General features: G+C 43.6%; 1 protein-coding gene across 5 annotated transcripts in view; it reads left to right on the top strand.

Moving 5' to 3' along the window:
- arhgap10 (Rho GTPase activating protein 10) overlaps positions 1–18,885 on the top strand; it is an 85,344-nt gene that overhangs the window by 60,011 nt on the left and 6,448 nt on the right. For all 5 annotated transcript variants that reach the window (XM_054778489.1, XM_054778487.1, XM_054778485.1 and 2 more), the window contains exons 20-21: positions 426–582; positions 16,465–16,542. In XM_054778489.1, coding sequence (XP_054634464.1) covers positions 426–582; positions 16,465–16,542 — 235 coding nt within the window. The remainder of the gene's footprint in view (positions 1–425; positions 583–16,464; positions 16,543–18,885) is intronic.

The raw sequence follows: 18,885 nt of genomic DNA, 5'->3' as shown, positions 1-18,885 counted from the left end.
GCTGTTGATTTCGGTTCAGCTATAACCTCTGCAAGTTCAAATCTTGCACTTTTTTTTTTTGCATAAAAAGTTTCCATATTGGGGCTGACCATTGCAATCCCTTTTTTAAGCTTTCTAAGTGGCCCCAGATAATGTATTTAGAGTATGTTAAAGGGTTGAAGCAATACGTGTGTGTTGCTCCATGTGTGTTGATATATGTTGATATATATATATATATATATATATATATATATTATCACACACTTGTGCTTTCAATACCAGCAGGTCCACAGGTCAACCTCCAGTTTGTCTTTTTACCACGTCCGCAGTCATTATTATTAGCAATTTAGCTCTCAAAACTGACGTGACATTTTAACTCGGTGAAGCCGTAATTAAGAAGACACATTTCTCCCCCCGCCCCTCCCCCCTATCATTGGTGTCCTCAGTGTGCGACACCTCCAATCTCGCAACGGACGAAACATCTATGGGCAGCAATGAGTCTGTGTCATCTCAGTCTTCGTCCACTTCGGTGCCGGAGATGGTGTTGGAGAGGAGCGACCACGTCCCGCTCAGCGCCAGCCTCTCCTCAGGCAGCAACTCCAGGTCGGTGTTGAATGCTGATTAATTGTAGGTTCACGCTTCAGATCCTTCTTCTGCTGTGTCATGTCTGCGAATTCACCTTGAAATCCTTGCTCATTCGCCCTCCCCGACTCCCATCAGTGCCTGACAGGGGATAGATAATATCCTTTCTCTTTCATTTTGACCTCTCTCTGTCTCACAAGAGTCCACTTCCTGTGCTCAACAGATAAGTTGTAGCTTGGCCAAGTTTCGGAAAATATTAAGCCAGAACTTGAAGGTTTGGCAGGATATTGTTTTATTTAAAATGCTCCAATTAATAAAAAAATATTCAGTTAACAGCAGAATCTTCTACAAAAGCAAGTAACTTTGGGGATATTTCATTCGCACTGCATGAAAAAAGAACATTAGCATTAACAGCTGTGGCTGTAGGCAACCCTCTGCTGTGTTTTTTTTTTATTAATGCCACAAGATGGCATTACCTGCATTTGAAGTTTCATCTTTTGAAGTTTCCAGCAGCTTTATGTACTATTATCTTGCTCCTTACTTCTATAAGAACAATTTTCCTTCCCACTTTCTCATGCAATCCAAATCATTATTAAAGATACAATACAAACTTGTCATATGTATAGTAATCCCTCGTTGGAAAAAAGTTCCTTGTTGTTTCTGGACACTTCTACCTGCAGTGGCTATTGTCTCATCAGTGTAAATTACGGACGCCTACTGACCAGTGTAGAATACTACATATCACATTCGTCTTTCAATGCGTTTTCTGAGTGACTTATATTTGTATTTTAGTTCATTTAGCCATTTTTATGCTTGAAAATGTTTAATTTAGGTCAAAAATGCATAAAACTGTCTTAAATATGCATAAGTTTGGACTAATAATGGGCTGTATTCATCCACGAAAGTGATGGTTTGTTAATTAATATATTTTGAATAACTGTGATAGAGTGAAGCTGCGAAATTCAAAGACAGAAGACTGTAATGAGTTTTAAAATTTTGGAAATAACACGTTGGCCAACACAGTAACAGCTTGGAGATCGGGAAGACCTGGGTTCGATTCTCCCCTGAGCATTTCTGTGTGGAGTTTGCATGTTCTCCCCGTGTGCGCGTGGGTTTTCTCCGGGTGCTCCGGCTTCCTCCCACATTCCAAAAACATGCATGTTAGGTTAATTGGCGACTCTAAATTGTCTATAGGTATGAATGTGAGTGTGAATGGTTGTTTGTCTATATGTGCCTTGCGATTGGCTGGCGACCAGTCCAGGGTGTACCTTGCCTGTCGCCCAAAGTCAGCTGGGATAGGCTCCAGCATGCCCCCGCGACCCTAATGAGGAAGAAGCGGTATAGAAAATGGATGGATGGATGGATGGAAATAACAGCTCCTCTCCCGGACTTATACCCGGGCAAAATACAGTGTACTACTTCGCTTCAACCAGCATAGGCCCTGTTCAGTCACTGCTGCTGTGGCATAGCTTCTCTGGGCAAAATTATTGTAATTTCGAACACTGGCATTGGAACAGGAGATCACAACATTCAAGGAGTCAGTCTCCCACCTCAACTGAATGTTAATTTTCCCGATTAAAGTCAGTTAATTGTTTGTCACATCATATGCAAGTTAGTTATAGCTCATATCAAAATGCGAAGTATGTTGGCATGTATGCCGCTATTCACCCCTCCACCAACACGTAGCAAATACGTAGCATGGTGCTGGAGGACGGAAGGAGTGCTCCCAGGAAGAGGTCGTAAATCTCGGCTCTTATTTGCCCGAGAGACAGGTGGCCGGCGCGTTGGTTGTGTAAATTGTATTGACATTGGGGAGATATTCATCTTGTTTACCCCCATCCCACCCCCTCTTACAGCCACAACTCCTGTCCCTTTATGAAGACTTCCGCCATATGTCACCGGGTGTCACCCTGGCTTTGTTCACTCGTAAACTGCGGCCTATGCGAGATGGCGGAGATCTGTTAAAGCTTCGGCCTCAGTCTCAGCCAAAAAGAGCTCTTAAGTAAATCTAGTTGAATGTTTTATCTACATGAAGGTCACCCTGGAAGATGACAATTTAGCCACTGCTGCAGTGGAATCCGTCAGGTCATATGCAGACACACCCCGACTCGCTATTTGTGTGATTGTTGGAGGCATTCACCCATATACAATTCTGTACCACTTTTCATCTGTTTATTTACATTTACTCTTCGGAGAAAACAATTTTAGCCATTTTCAGGTGAAGTGTTGTATTTTCCACACTTTTAATCAGTGATGGCTTCACAGGAATGATACTAGTTAACCCCAATTATCTACCAGTGGTCTCCTTCTTCCCCTCATGCTCCACCAGCAGCCCTCCATGCCTCTGGCGGGCTGACAGCTGTGGATCATAAAACGGTGGCTTGCAGCTGATTTCCTGCCCACCCAAACCCTTCGTGGCATGCACGTGGAGCTCAGCTTCAGTTTTGTTTTGTTTTTACCAGAAATCCCACCACTAGCCCTTTTTTTCCCTTTAGCGGAATGACACTTGATCGCTGTCCTCATCCTGTTACTGGAGCTTCGTGCCAGGATCAGAAAGCCATGGATGGACGCTGCAGGGCAGGTTTCCTGTTTCCTAATGAGAAGCAGGAGTCCACTTTTCTGCTGATGAGTTTCTGACTGCTGCTAATCTGGCAACACGGGATAGTGTATGATAACCCAGATCACACAATCTGGTGGACCTACTGGATTTCAACACGGTTTGACGTTATATTTGTCTTGATTTGCCATTCCAGGATCAATTTGTTGCATTTTAAAACTTTTAAGTATTTTATACGTAAAGTATCATTTATCACAAAGTGCTCATGACACCAAAACATGTGTTAATCTTATTAGTTTTGCTGTGAAAAATAACAATTTAAAGGCATATTTCTTGCATTAGATGAGTGCTCGAATGTTGAAATATTTACGGTTTCTTTGGCTTTTCGTCACTTTTTCCGGTGACTGGAGAAGGAGGTGCAAGTGATGTTTACCCCAGAGGTTGTTACACAGGAGTTATCATTCACTCCTGTGCTTTGTCAGTTGTTACGGTCCAGTTGTGGATGAATTTCTGTTGTTATATATTTTTTTATATTATGGCCATGTGGTGTGTTGAAGGCTTTGGCCTGAACACTCGAGGAGATGGAGTAAGCTTGTTCACATTTCCAAACGACGCCATTCGCCATGTCAGAAAAAATATAAATAAAAAATCTAACCACCTTTTTTCTACTAATTTTTGCTATAGTAGCCAGCCTAGTGCAAGGCTAATGCAGTGTTGATTCGTAACTGGCTCCTTTAAGACGTGCTAGGAGGCTAACGTGCGATCTGATACAGTTATAGCGTGCGGGTTGTCTTTGATTGCAGCGTCACAACAAACGTTAGAATAACAATATGGGTTTTCATGGCAAATTGCTAGCTAAACAACAATCGCTGTCATATACTCATCACAACACAATATCAGTGAATGTGATTCTTGTGTTATTGCTATGAATACCTGTATGTCACTTTCTCTGCATGTGTTCATGGCTGTGTTTGTCTGAACCTGGTTACGGGAAATGTTCTTGACGGGAATTGCTAGCTAAACATGGATAGCTGTCACTTAGTCAATCGGTCAGTTTCGGTAAGTAAATCAATTTTTTTAACTCCATCTATTCTACAAATCTGAAAATAATAATATGGGGTATCATGCTAGATATTCAGCAATCGCTGCTCACTGGCATTGTATTTTGCAGTGAGTCACAGCTGTCACTGTCCCTAAATCGCAGTCAAAAAAAACATACCGGTACACACCATTTTGTGTGTGGATGTTATATCATAGTCATCACAACACGATATCAGTAAATGTCGTTGTTGTGTTATTGTTGTGAATATGTTACTTTTTTTGACTTTGCTGTGAGCTCATGGCTGCATTTGTTTGAATCTGAACATGTTCTGGTCGTGATGTCACAGCCAATATGGTGGCGGTTCAGGAACTAGCTGAGGGGTGTGTCAAAATCCTGTCAAAGTCATCACGTCATTTCACTTCTACTTCATATTTGTTTATTTGATCTATCACAGCAGTATGACAAAAATGTTTTATTAAGTGAGTACAGACAGAACTTGTATTTTGTTGGGTTTTTTTTCAAACTTTTTTTGGTGTCATGAGCCCTTTGTCTTGTAAATGCCAAACAAAGTTGTAAAAATCACTGCTAATAGTAAAACTTAAAAACAATAAATCATTAAAACATATGATAGTACTTCATTTGTAGAGTGCGTTTTATGCATGGGCCAGTATGAGATTTTGACAGTATAATAACAGTGGGCAAAAATATTACGATTTCACTATTATAATTACAACTCTAAAATGTGCTTCTTTATTGAAAGGAGACAGAAAATCAAGTAAAAACAGTCATTTTTAAACCATATAATAGAACATGATGAAAATAAATAAGAAAAAAGAATTGTATTCTTTGTAAATAAATAATAAGTAAATAAAATGCAGTTCTCAATGCAGTCTACTGTGGCTAATCCTGCAACTCAAGTCACAAGGACTATTTTCTTTTTTTACAATTTTTTTTTTTACTTTATTTCATAGTGGTGAATGTGCAGGACACACTTTTCCCCAAACTTCAGTTTCCATCCATACATCCATCCATTTTCCTCCACTTATTCGGGTCCGGGTCACGGGGACAGAAGTCTCAGTTGGGAAGCTCAGACTTCCAGATCCCCGGCCACCTCCTCCAGCTCCACCGGGAGGAGACGAAGGCGTTCCCAGGCCAGGTGTGACACATCATCCCGCCAGCGTGTCCTAGGTCTGCCCCGAGCCGGCTGGGCATGCCTGGAACACCTCACCATGGAGGCGTCCGGGAGTCATCCGGACTAGATGCTCGAGCCAACTCAACTGGCTCCTCTCGATGTGAAGGAGCAGCGGCTCTCCTCTGAGCCATCTGCGATCTCGTTCTTTCGGTCACGACCCAAAATCTCATGACCATAGGTGAGGGTGGGAACATAGATCGACCGGTAAATTGAAAGCTTTGACTTTCAGCTCAGCTCTCTCTTAACCACGACGGTCCGGTTCAGCGACCACATTACTGCAAACGCTGCGCCGATCCGCCTATTGACCTCACGCCCCAACTTTCCCTCACTCGTAAACAAGACCTCGAGATACATGTACTCCTCCACCTGGGGCAGGACCTCATTCCCACCCCGGAGGGAGCAATCCACCCTTTTCCAACTGAGAACCATGGCCTCGGATTTGGAGGTGCTGAGTCTCATCCCAGAAGCTTCACACTCAAATGCAAACCTCCCCAGTAAACACTGAAGGTCACATCCCGATGAGGCCATCAGGACCACATTGTCTGCAAATAGCAAAGACAACATCCTAAGGCCCCCGAACTGGACTCCCTCGATGCCTTGGCTGCGCCCAGAAAATCTGCCCATGAAAATTATGAACAGAATCGGGCAGCCTTGGAAGAGGCCATCGTTAACCGGAAACAGGCTCAACTTACTACTGGCAATGCGAACCAGGCTCCTGCTCTGGTCGTACAAGGACCGAATGGCACGTAGTGTTGTGCCACCAATCCCGTACTCCCATAGCACCCCCCACAGGACACCGCGAGGGACATGATCGAATGCCTTCTCCAAGTCTAAGCACATGTAGACCGGTTGGGCAAACTCGCATGTACACTCCCATATCCTCGCAAGTTTGGAGAGCTGGTCCAGTGTTCCGCGACTGGGACGAAAATTACATTGCACCTCCTGTAGCCGAGGCTCGACTAACGGTCGTACCCTTCTCTCCAACACCCTGGAATAGACTTTCCCAGGGAAGCTAAGGAGTGTGATCCCCCTATAGTTGGAACACACCCTTCTTGAAAAGGGGGACCTCCACCCCGGTCTGCCAATCAAGAGGTACTGTGCCCGACTCCCACGCAATGGTGAAGAGACATGTCAGCCAAGACAGTCTCTCAACATCCAGAATCTTGAGGAATTCAGGGCAAAACTCGTCCACTCCCAGAGCTTTGCCACTGGGGAGCGTTTTGACTACCCCAGATACCTCTGGAACTGTCCGTGTCCTCTGACTCTGCTTCCTCTATGGAAGGTATGTCAGTGGGATTGAGAAGGGTCTCAAAGTATTCCTTCCACTGTCCCCACTGTAAACAGTGTGGACAAGGCACTGCTTCCCCTTTCTGAGGAGTCGAACGGTTTGCCAGAACCTCTTCAAGGCCGGCGAAAGTCGTCCTCCATGGCCTCACCGAACTCCTCCCACACCAGAGTTTTTCCCCGAACACCGCCAAAGCCGCGAGTTGCCTGGCCTACCTGCCGGTACCTGCCAGCTGCTTCAAGAGTCCCACAAGCCATCCATGCTCGATAGGACTCATTCTTCAGCTTGACGGCATTCAGACTTGATATCCTCGTCCTCCCCCGGGACGCAGGCAAAGTTTTGCCGGAGGTGAGAGTTAAAGACTCGACGAACGGGGGACTCTGCCAGACGTTCCCAGCACACCCTCACTACACGTTTGGGTCTCCCAGGTCTGTCCAGCATCCTCCCCTGCCATCTAATCCAACTCATCACCAAGTGGTGATCAGTTGACAGCTCAGCCCCTCTCTCACCCGCGTATCCAGAACATGCGGACGCCGGTCTGATGATACGACTACAAAGTAGATCATGGACCTACAACACAGGGTATCCTGGTGCCAAGTGCACTTTGAACATGGTGTTTGTTATGGACAAACTGTGTTTCGCACAGAAGTCCAATAACATCACACCGCACGGGTTCAGATCGGGTAGGCCGTTCCTCCCAATCACGCCCCTCCAGGTCACACTGTTATTGCCTACATGGGCGTTGAAGTCACCCAGTAGAACGACGGATTCACTAGTTGAGTTTCTCTTCATCACCCCTCTGATGGACTCCAAGAAGGCTGGGTACTCTGAACTGCTGTTTAGCGTGTACGCACAAACGACAGTCAGGACCTTTTCTCCAACCCGAAGGTGTAGGGAAATGACCCTCTCGTTCACTGGAGATGACTCCAACACAGAGGCACCAAGCCGGGGGGCTAAGCCCACACCACTTCGCCGCCTTTCCCCTGCAGCAACTCCAGAGTAGAACAAGGTCTAGCCTTTCTTGAGGATTTTGGTTCCAGAACTCAAAACTGTGGGTGGAGGTGAGTCCAACTATGTCTAGTCGAAATGTCTCAACCTCTCGCACAAGTTCGGGCTATTTCCCCACCAGAGAAGTGACTTTCCATGTCCCAAGAACCAGATTTGGCTACCGAAGACTAGTTCGTCCAGGCGCCCTCCCGCGACCACCACCCAAAACACATAGCACCAGACTCTTTTGCTTGCCCCCGCAGGTGGTGGGTCTACAGGGGGGAGATTCCGTGTGGCTTCTTTGGGCTGGGCCCGGCCAACAGGCCCTCCCTGGGGCCTGGCTCCAGGGTGAGGCCCTGGTATACCACGTCCTGGCAAGCTACGGTACCTCCTCATGTTTTTATTCTTACGGTCTTCTGAATCACTCTTGGTCTGGCCCGTCACCTAGGGCCTGTTTGCCTTGGGAGACCCTACCAGGGGCATATAGCCCCAGACAACATAGCTCCTAGGATCACTCGGGCATTCAAACCCCTCCACCACGATAAAGTGGTGATTCATGGCGGACTTCAGTTTCCTGGTCATGTGATTGTTGTTAGCAACTGAGACGTTCAGTGGTCGTTGCTTGTTGTTCAGTGGAGAGTAAATGGTTTATACCACTTATCCTCGACTCCCGTCTCTTTCTAAATCACATCTCCACATTTGGTGTCCCTCAGCGTTAGTAACATGTCGACCAACAATGGTGACAACAGAGCGGTTGTACTGGCACCGCTCAATGCTAACGATATAAGGGCCATATACCGTATGCCTAACTTTTTGCAACACAGTACACGTATGTGTTTTCAACACAGTTTTGACTGCGAGAAATAACACAGGATGTGACAAAGTATTTCCATGTAGTTGCCGCGCTGAACCTCCACTTTCTCTCATGCCGTAGGAAAAGTATGACGGCCAATTTTACGAACTTTTACATACCGTGGTATACCTTGAAACCGGTAACTGTTTTTACCACAAGTGAACAGAGGAATCGAACCCAGGTTTGGACGCAACCACTCTACCACTTGAGCCAAGCTACTGTTTGAATAACAGTTTCTTAGTTTTGTTGTCATTATCCTTTCACACAGCATGTAAAAGCCGAATTGTTCCTGCCTTTTTTCCTGTGTCACTGTTCTGTATAAATGGCACAGACACAGAACGCTGGAACAAAAATTAACTAGGCAATTTTAACAGCCTGGGTTGGTATCAGAGCCATAACAGTAGCTGGACACGGTCTGTGCAAAAGGGAGTTCTGCATTGCTGGGATTGGGTTGTCAGGTTTAAATGATATTGACACGGATAGATACGGTAATTTTTCACCTTCTGAGGTATTGCCGGAGCTGTAACAGAGGCAGGACGCTGTCTGTGTACAAGAGAGTTTCACAATGCCAGGACCGTGTTGTGAAATTTAACACCCAAGACTCAATTTTTAAGTAAGCTGCCCGATAAACACTTTGTCACATCATGTAATTGCTTGTTTCTGTACAAGATGTGACTGGCATACCCCGCGACCCTAATGAGGATAAGCGGCATAGAAAATAAATGGATGATGTAGTCGCGCATGTCATGATTTGATTGCTTTGTTAAAGAGCGTGCAGTTGCAGTAATTAATATCTTGCTTTGGGTTCAGTGAAAAAGGCAAAGGCCAGGAGAGTCCAAACCACCAAGGGCCGCAGACAGAAAAATAGAAGGATGTGGGTGCATCTTTCATACATTTTGTACATTAAAGATACTAAAACCAATGTAACCAGTGTAGGTGAATATATGCTAAGTTGTCTGAAAAAATCATCCACGTCTTAGACTTGTGATATAGGTGACAAAGCAAATTACAGCAAATGCCCCTGGGCCGCACTTTAGACACCCCTGGCAAAGGATGATAATGCCAGATGCTAGGTAATGACTCTGATGGGGCTATTTTGTGGGATATCTTTGTGAAAGGTTATAGACTCCTAAAATAAGCCAAAGAGAACGCAAATCTATGTTCAGGTTTTGATGGAGTTCTGAGGGTCCAGGCTTCCAGTCTATATTTTTAACGTCTAAAGTACAACCGTACTTTGCATTATGTCAATACTACTGTACCTATGCTTATATATTCCCCTGGCACCTCCAAATTTAAGGTAGAGGACCAGCATCTGGAGAGCAGTTGGGACACACACACACACAAACACAGAATGCTTTGCTCGCACAAGTCCCCATTTACTGTATTTAATCATGTTTACAGGAGAAGCTTAACTCGCTCTCTGATGAGCTGAAAACAACAGATGAGCCATTCAAAAGCCGGTTGCTATTTTTTGCCCCAGAGAAAAAAAAATGGCAAATGAGCGATTTCCCTCGCTTTGGCTTAGCTGTAATTGTGACAGCAATTTTTGGGATGAATCCATTTACGTCTGCCGCATTTAACAAGTTTCTAGGGCAAGCCGCGTGGCACCCGCCCATGTCCATTTACTCACTGGGTTCTTTTAAGTGTAGATTTATTTAGATCGTTCTAATCGTCCCACAACTGGCAGAGTGGATGGCTATTGGTTACTTTGCTGCCCCACCCGTCTTGGCTGTGACCCAGGCTGGTTCCAGGTTAATGAATGGATTCGCTGCACCGCGGCACTCCGTCCCCCAATGCTGATGTGCAGTAGCTGAGCACCACAGTGGGTCATCACCCACTAGCCAGGCCTGAACAGAGCGGCCACCGTTGGGTAGGGGCGGGCTCTCTCTGCGTACGAGGCGGGTAGAGCAGAAGCAGTGCGGGTGAAACCCAAAGCCAGTACTGTGCATTTAGGAGCTTTCCTCCCTTCCAGTCATCTCTCCCCTCGACCAAGGTAGCCGCATCCTCTCGACCTCCAGCCCCTCCCCGGCCGCTCCCCTCTAATTGCCTTGATTAGTGTCTCTATGGGAGCGGCAGCTCGGAGCAATTTGGCCATTATGTGATGTATTAGTGCTGGCCCTGGGGCAGGCATGGAACACAGAGGGATGCCTGGCTTCAACTCTGCATTTACTTGGACCCCCTGCCTGTTTCCCCATACGTCAGACATGTATTGGGCAGGTCTGACAGCAGGCGATGTAAAGCATATAGCTGCCGCTGCAGCTGTTGATGCTCTGAATCAGTGTTCAGTGTGAGAAGTCTGACATGGGGGTACACAACCAGTGTTTGTAGACATGTTTTGATTGATTCTTTTAAAAGGGTAGCTGAAGATCTAGTGTACTGTATGCCCATATCATGTTAAAGTCTAAAGATCACTACCAGCGTTTCCACACAGCAGTCAGATTTGGTTCAGTTTGGATTGATACCATGCAGTGACGTGCAGTCACAGGAGGCAGGTGAGGCTCTGTCATGATGGACAAAAAAGAAAGGAATGATAATATAAAATAAATATTCATATTTTCTATATGATTCCAATTGTTTTTAATAAAATTTTAAAGTACAAATTGCTGAATTTGCACATTTCCTGATCACATACAGGGCAGAAACCTAAGATGAGGCTTACCATCTGAGTGGGAAGAGTTGGATCATGGTGTCTGCCAGTTTCTTTTTGTCAGTATGTCGCCAACAATGTAATGTTGCAGATAAATTTATTATACACCATGAGTTTCTGCAGCCTGTGTAATGTATTGTTGTAAGTGTGACATCATTACTCTTGCTAATCGGACAATAAAATACACAGAAATGTCATACACTGAGTCGCTGCAGTAGTCTCCTTACCCAGAAGGGGTGGGGGCGTGCTTGAGCTGCAAGGTGTTTGTCACTGCCATCCTTCCGTACAGTGGAAAAGCCAGCGTTTGGGAAGACCAGTTGAACAATTGCCCAAATTTACATTTTGCACTGTGTGAGCTTCTAAGTAAAACTTCAAAATTAAGAAATGGGAGTGAGAGAAAAATAATTTTGAGTAAGCAATTTATTGCCAACAACCATTGCAGTGAAATCGGCAGTTCATCAGCTGATCAAAAGTTTTAAGACCACAGCTCAAAAAAAAACCTGAAACCCCCCTGGAATTGCCATTAGGATTTTGACCATTTTAAGGCAGTTCCTTTTAATGTTGATGACATGCTGTAATTTTTGTATTAAAATGTGGTGGTCAATTATGTCAAAAGCTGCGCTAAGATCTAACAGCACCAGTACAGAAACAAGACCTTTGTCTGAAGCAACAAGGAGGTCCTTAGTAACTTTTATGAGTGCTGTTTCAGTGCTATGATGCTGTCTAAACTCTGACTGGAAGTCCTCCAATAAATCATTTTTTTTGTAGAATGTTGTGTAACTGCTTGACAAATGCTTTCTCACGCCTCTTGGACAGAAAAGGGAGACTGGATATTGGTCTATAATTAGATAAGACTTCTGGATCAAAGTTAGCTTTTTCAAGCGGAGGTTTGATTGCAGCCACTGTAAATGCCTGTGGTACATAGCTGGTTATTAAAGACTTATTGATCATGTTGAGTACAGCAGTGCCAACCAGTGGTAGAGTGTCTTTAAGCAAAAAACTGTCCAAGTATGCATTGGTAATTTGCATCTTCATCTAAGGGCATCGCACTTCAAGGATGATTTACGCCATTTGACGGAAGGCGGTGATTGATTTTGTCTAGTCTAGTAATAGTGACAATTTTATTGTCAAACAATGCCATGAAATCATTACTACTGAGAGCGATAGTAATGGATGGGTCAGTAGTGCTATAACACTTTTGTCAGCCCGGCTACAGAACTGAAGAGAAATTTGTGGTCCATTTAGTTTTCAATTAGAGACAAGTAGAGTAATAGATTACTCTAGCATTACAGAGGGCATTTTGAATATTTTAAGGCCGGATCTGAATACTATGCCTTTGCCTTACCCCTTTTGTTTTACCCCTTCCTCTAGCCCTAACACCCTAAGACTACAGGTGCCACTTGACTCACGTTACATCTCTTTCCCGGCTGAATGATTTTCTAACAAATGAGTAGAATGCCATTTCCTTTCTAATTTTTGTGGTCTATGTCTAAGCTCCCAGGTTTGGGAATTGTACCATGGAGCTAATGTCTTTGGGCTTTCCTTTTTTGGGGGGTTTTTAGCAGCACAACAAAATTGAGACTTTCTTACAGTAAGTTAGTTATACTGTCCACAAGCTCATCAATTAAAGTTTGAGTAACGTTGGAATTGTTTGTTGAACTGATATAAGTCATGTAGTTGAGAATAGCCTCCTTACATGAATTCACTGTCATCTGATAGACATCTAGTCGAGACCGTTGTATCTACTGGGGTATAGTCAACTAGTAGGAATTCAAAGGTGAGGTGGGGTGTACACCATCTCTCCTAAGAAGCCCTGGCTTGACACTGAAACTCTGCCAATTGTGTAAAAAGCCCACCTTGTTAGCGGGACACCACTTCGACAACCAGCGACGGAATGATGACATGCAGCTAAACATGTCATCACTTGCCAGGTTGGGAAGTGGACCCAAGAGGACGAGTCAGAAAACCTGTTATACATGCGAGGCGAACAATCGCCCTGGGGGCAAACGCTGGATTCTGTGCTTCGAGTTGTGCCCATCTGTCACCCAACTTCCCTGCTTCCTCGACTGCTTGGGAACTACCGGGGGAATGCTAAGTGCTAAGCTAAGCACCATTGCACAAAGTTAAGTTTTAAGCTTGCTTCAGTGAGGCACTGTAGAAGTTTCCACTTCAACAGTACTCGCCTGTTGTTCTTACGCCTCCACTTTTTTTTTGCAGTTGCTATATTGATGCTGAATAATTTAACCAGTAGTTGTTTGGTTATGCCACTTGGAGGAAAAATTATGGTTTATATATTCTTGCTAATAAATTTATGATGCTGTCACTTTGACAAAGTCTCAAAGGTCCAACAATCGTGTCTTGGTGTGTTGTTCAAAATTTAGCCTTGATGCTGGAATTTAGAAGTTAAAAAGTGCTTTTCGTAAGCCCTACTGGGAACATGCCATTTTGTGTGTCTGCATCTTTATTGCTAATGAGCTGTGTTTGAGTGTGTGTCACCCAGTAGTGCTGTTGTGCACTTTATCCACTTTTTACACATGGGTCATTCTCCTGAAAGGGGCAAAAAGCATGACATAGCCAGCAAAAATTAAGTTATTTTCTAACCACTTAGCATATTAAAATATCACATTTTGTTTCAGTTTATGAAGACGACCTTTCAAGAAAAAAGCACATTTTGGTATATTTCATTGCAGTAGGACACTGTTTACTGAAATCTCAATTTTAACATTTACATAAAAAATGCTCATTTATTGCCATATTTTTTTGATAAATGCTTGATTTGCACTTTGTATAAGTAAATAAACGCCAGAGTTTTTCTCAAAAAACTTACTATTTCAAAAGGTTGTTGCTTGAAAATGGTTAGAGATAAAGGCATATTGTAAATGGGAAACATTTACCGGAAGTTTGTGATGGTAGTAAATTCACTCAACTAATTTGTATAGTATCACGTCATCAGACTCAGAATTTGTCAGATCCCTGTCTTCCACGATACCGGCTGATCAAAATGTCTTATCCACTTGTGCTACTCTTCCTCATCTCTCAAGCAAACATCATCTTCATGTACAGCAGGATCTTGAGCACCACTGCTGCCTCCACCACTATTATTACCACTATTATTATATAGATAGATATAATATTATGTAATATGAATATTCTCATTCATCTATCTATTAGCAGTGCATTTTTTGCAGAGTACTCTCCCGCAACAACCGTGTCTGCCGGTATTTCCACATTTTTATTTTATATTCCCTCTACCCCCAAAATATTCTGGCAATGAGGCTGTGGCATTCAGCTTTGAAAACATTGCTTGTGTGGCTTCATTCATATTTGCGTTTGCTCACTTTCTGGCTGCAGCACTATCGCTAGAAGCCCCAACTCCCACCATTGGCACAAAGAGACTGACACTGACTCTGTTCATTCCGCAATAGAACCAACGCGCCCAGGTGACAGATGCACAGAGTGAATCCTCTTGTCATCCAGCCAGAGAGAGAGGAGGAAAACAAACGTGCATTTTCGTGTCAATTTATCGATGCCAGCAAAATTAGCAAGTTCGTTTTTATTTATCATGTGATTTGATTATCATGGCAGGGGTGTATGAAAAGTTTTCAGCATCGTGTATTAGAAGCGTTGATGCATGGTCAAACCTATGATTTTTTTTTTTGGAAAGTTCAACCTTTTTTTAAGTATTCCTGCCAAATTGTAAGATTCTAACATGCTTATATTTTTTTCAGATTTTTGAATAAGCAAGGGTCAATGATTCAGTGAAAAATGTAGAAAACAAATTTGTGCAGTGGCTCAGTGTACTCAGTGTACAACAATTCACGATTGTGGATTCGAACTTGGTCCCCATCCACCTTATTCGCCAGACCTGGCCCCCTCCGACTTCCATCTTTTCCCCCCAAACGAAAAAAGCCTTGGCTGGTCGCCATCTTGCCAGTGATGATGTCACAGCTGCAGTTGAGGGGTTTCTTTTGTCCCAAACAAAACAGTTCTTCTACACCGGGATAAAAGCGCTTCAGCGCCGTTGGAGCAAGTGTTCAGCCCTTGAGGGGACTATGTTGAAAAATAAATTATCAAAAATCCCTTATCCCTTTTAGTTTTTTTTGATGCTTAAAACTTTTTATTTACCCCTCGTATAGTCATCCTCAATTCAATTTTAGTTACATTGTGTGCAGACTACGCTGTCCCGGGGTGTCCCGAGACAGTTCATGAGACAAAACGATACACTAAATTGGGTTTGCGGGGACGAGACGGGATTTAAAATTTACTTTTAAGAAAACTACCATGAAAAAAATATATGATAATATATTTCAATGTAATGATTTAATTTCTACTACATTCCACTCTTCTGCACTCTGTGTGTATGCTAGTGGCCCCGCCTCCATCCACTGAGACAGAGATTGTATGACTGGCAAAAGGCCTCACTCCATTCATTCTGTTGTTACATGGAACAAACAGGACAAGGTGCTGAAACCAATGCACAGAATGAACTCTCTTCCTGCCTGTTTTTGGAGGCGGAAGATGAGTAAAACAGACACGCATGCACATGGCAATATATTGAGGCCGGCAAAATTATTGGGTTCATTTTCATTTATTGTGTGACTAATAGATTTATTTATTATTGTCCCAGGCCGAGTGCCCACGAGACATTTTTTTTTCTGAACAAGAAATCTTGTCGCATTTTAATCTTGCGAGATCTTGTGACACCATTTTGTCTGAATTTGGTCAAAGTATGTGTTTTTGATGCAGCAAAATGTGTTTGTTGCACAATGAGGTGTTACACTTGGGAAATCACAGCAGCTGAAACGATCCACCGTCTTGTATTTTTTCTTTTATCCTCTTTGTGACTAACTTTTGCATGCCACAAGATGGTGACGTGCAAACGGGCTGAAATTGATCAGATTGTGTTTTATACACAACTGACACAAAGAAAGTATTCAACACTGTTTCCCCTGTTTATTTAATGTGTTTGCTGTATATTTTAAGCCTCTTTGCTGAAGAAAAACAAAATGATCAAACTTACAGCTCCCACGGACTGAAGCTGGCAGAGCTCCAGGCTTTGTTTTCATATGTGTGGCGAAGCCTTTTTTTTTGTCATGTATCATGGATGGAGGTTTTTCCTTCCCTCACAAGCAACTGTTTCAGCGCCTCTTCTCAAAGGTTGAGCAAACAAGTGAGGGAAGATCGAGGGACCACTTTTGCATAATAGCAGAGCTTTAAGCAGCTAAAAGCACAGCTTTAATGGTTGGAGATTGTTTGAATCCTCACTAATCTTGTCAGTAATGTCATGTTTAGCCGTGTATGTTTAAACGAGGACTGAAGATGCGCTATTTCTTTCTGCAGAGCGTCCACCGCAGCAGCCACCTGGTTAGGAGATGGCCAGCATGCTGCCACACCTGACAAAGAAAAGCCACAAGAGAGGTAAAAGTGCAAAAACTAGTTTAGCTTTCACTCATGCTCATCACTCTTTCCCTTACTTTCTCACTATTTTAAATGCACCACCAGTACAGCAGAAGCACCAACCCACTCAGGTCCCACGCTTGTCAAACGAGTGGCCACTAAATGCGCGTTTAGCATTTTTGTGTGAACTGTGCTCTCGCGCTGATTTGTAGCTCCACGTCCAAATTATGAACTCATTTGGCTGCTTTTACATGCGACTGGGAGGTAAATTGTAAACAGCTCGGCCCATTCTCCGGCCAGTCCATTAATGTTATGAGCACAAATGTAGAGTTTGTTTGAAAAAGCGGCATGAATGTTGCTGAGAGTCTCTGAACACAAGCCTGTTGCCTTTCAGTTTCCCTCCCATTGCTCATCTGTCTGCAGAAAGGAATATGAAATATTTATTGACATACCGCGCGCTGAAGCACAGTGTCTACCTGCCAATGCTGCTGCCTTCGAGATAACGCTTTGCAACGGCAAGCACAACACCTTTTTTTTTTCTCCATCTTTCCCAAGAAGGAAACAGCCTTCTTTTACCTTTTTGTTTTTGTGTGAGCTGACTTCAAACATTCTCAGCTCTCTCTTTTTAATTATTTTCAACACAAAAGTTTGATGCTTGCCTGCCTCTTCAGAGCAACTCGGGTGCGTTTGTCCTGCTAGTACACTTTGTTTGGTCAAGTGTGAACGCGATCATCCAAACCCTGGTCTGCACCAAACAAGTGTACCAAGACTGCTTGCGAGCTGGTTTGGTTCACTTGAGCTCGAATGTGAATACTATATGGACCAGTGTTAAAATGACGCAAACAGCATGCATAAGTGACAAGTATGCGTGTGTGTGTGTGTGTGTGTGACAACGGCACTCTGAAAGTATATTTTAGACGCTTTTGGTGAAATCTAAGCTGGTAAATATAGTCTAATATAAAAAATAACCTCTGTAAGGATGCCAGCCAGTGTGGCTGTGCGCTTGTAAGTTGGTAAGCCACACTTCCTGAACCTTAGCGTCAAGTTGACGGTTTTGGCTTTTAGCTTGATGCCTAGCGCTCTTGACTGTCATTCCTAAAGGACCTTGGTTCGAGCTGGTTGAACCAGGTGCGTTACATACGCATGCAACCGAACAGACAGCATTGTGGTTCGGAATATTTGAGCTTGGTCATGAAATATAGAGTAGAATAATATTTTATTGTCATCGCACCGTTTGACACAACAAAATTGTGGGGGTGCTCCTCTACAGCAGTGCACTTATGAAAATGCAGACAGTTCAAAGGACATAATTAAAAATACTTCAAAACTCTTCAAGGAAACCCCACACATATTAAATAACTGACGGAAAAATAGTACAACTATGGTTCTGAATTAATTTATTATTTATATAATTAATTATTAATTTATCATTGAATTAATTGGAATGCACATGTTTTTACTGCACAGCCTTTGGTCCACAACAAAAACACAAAATGTGCACCAAGTGTCTGTTTTTTGTTTTTTGTTTTTGTCTCGACCAAACTACCAAAATCGGGACAGAATCCTGGAATTGGCCAATAAAAACTAAGAAAAACTACTAAATCTATCGTTAAACGTGGAATCTGGCGGAAATTGACCCAATGTCAATGAAATGCTGCCATCATGAGGAGAAGGAACGTTTGTGTGGGGGAGTATTTTCTCTACGAACCGCTCAATCATGGCGGAATCATCACAAACACTAACCCGCCCCCTCCTGAGATAAACATGTGGAAATGACGAGCTGAAATACTGGAAAAAGTAGTCAAAAAAACCTTTGAAATTCCTCTCGTATGGAGCATGAATGGAAGCTAGCAGGGTTAGCTTAGTTTAGCAGAGCATGCTAGTGCGGCTGTGTGTGTGCGACTCAGACTGTAGGAGTGTGTTTTACCGTGTTTTACCGTTTGTGAATTCAAACGAGCGTTTTACGTTGGCATCTCTGTGTGGAGTTTGCATGTTCTCCCCGTGCGTGTGTGGGTCTTCTCCGGGTGCTCCGGTTTCCTCCCACATTCCAAAAACATGCATGTTAGGTTAATTGGAGACTCTAAATTGTCCATAGGTATGAATGTGAGTGTGAATGGTTGTTTGCCTATATGTGCCCTGCCATTGGCTGGCGACCGATCCAGGGTGTACCCCGCCTCTTGCCCAAAGTCAGATGGGATTAGGCTCCAGCATACCTGCGACCCTAGTGAGGATAAGCAGCATAGAAAATGGATGGATGGACTACGTCTTCCTTAACCACAAGCACAGCCACTACAGTTGAAGATTTTGTAACTATGTGTGCAGAGGCTGACATCCGTTTAGAAAAGTTAGCCACGCTACATCCGT

Source organism: Dunckerocampus dactyliophorus, chromosome 6, assembly GCF_027744805.1.
Source record: "Dunckerocampus dactyliophorus isolate RoL2022-P2 chromosome 6, RoL_Ddac_1.1, whole genome shotgun sequence".
NCBI classification, from domain to species: Eukaryota; Metazoa; Chordata; class Actinopteri; order Syngnathiformes; family Syngnathidae; genus Dunckerocampus; species Dunckerocampus dactyliophorus.
The sequence above is the reverse complement of the archived record's forward strand: the minus strand, read 5'-3'. Positions and strand labels throughout refer to the sequence as shown.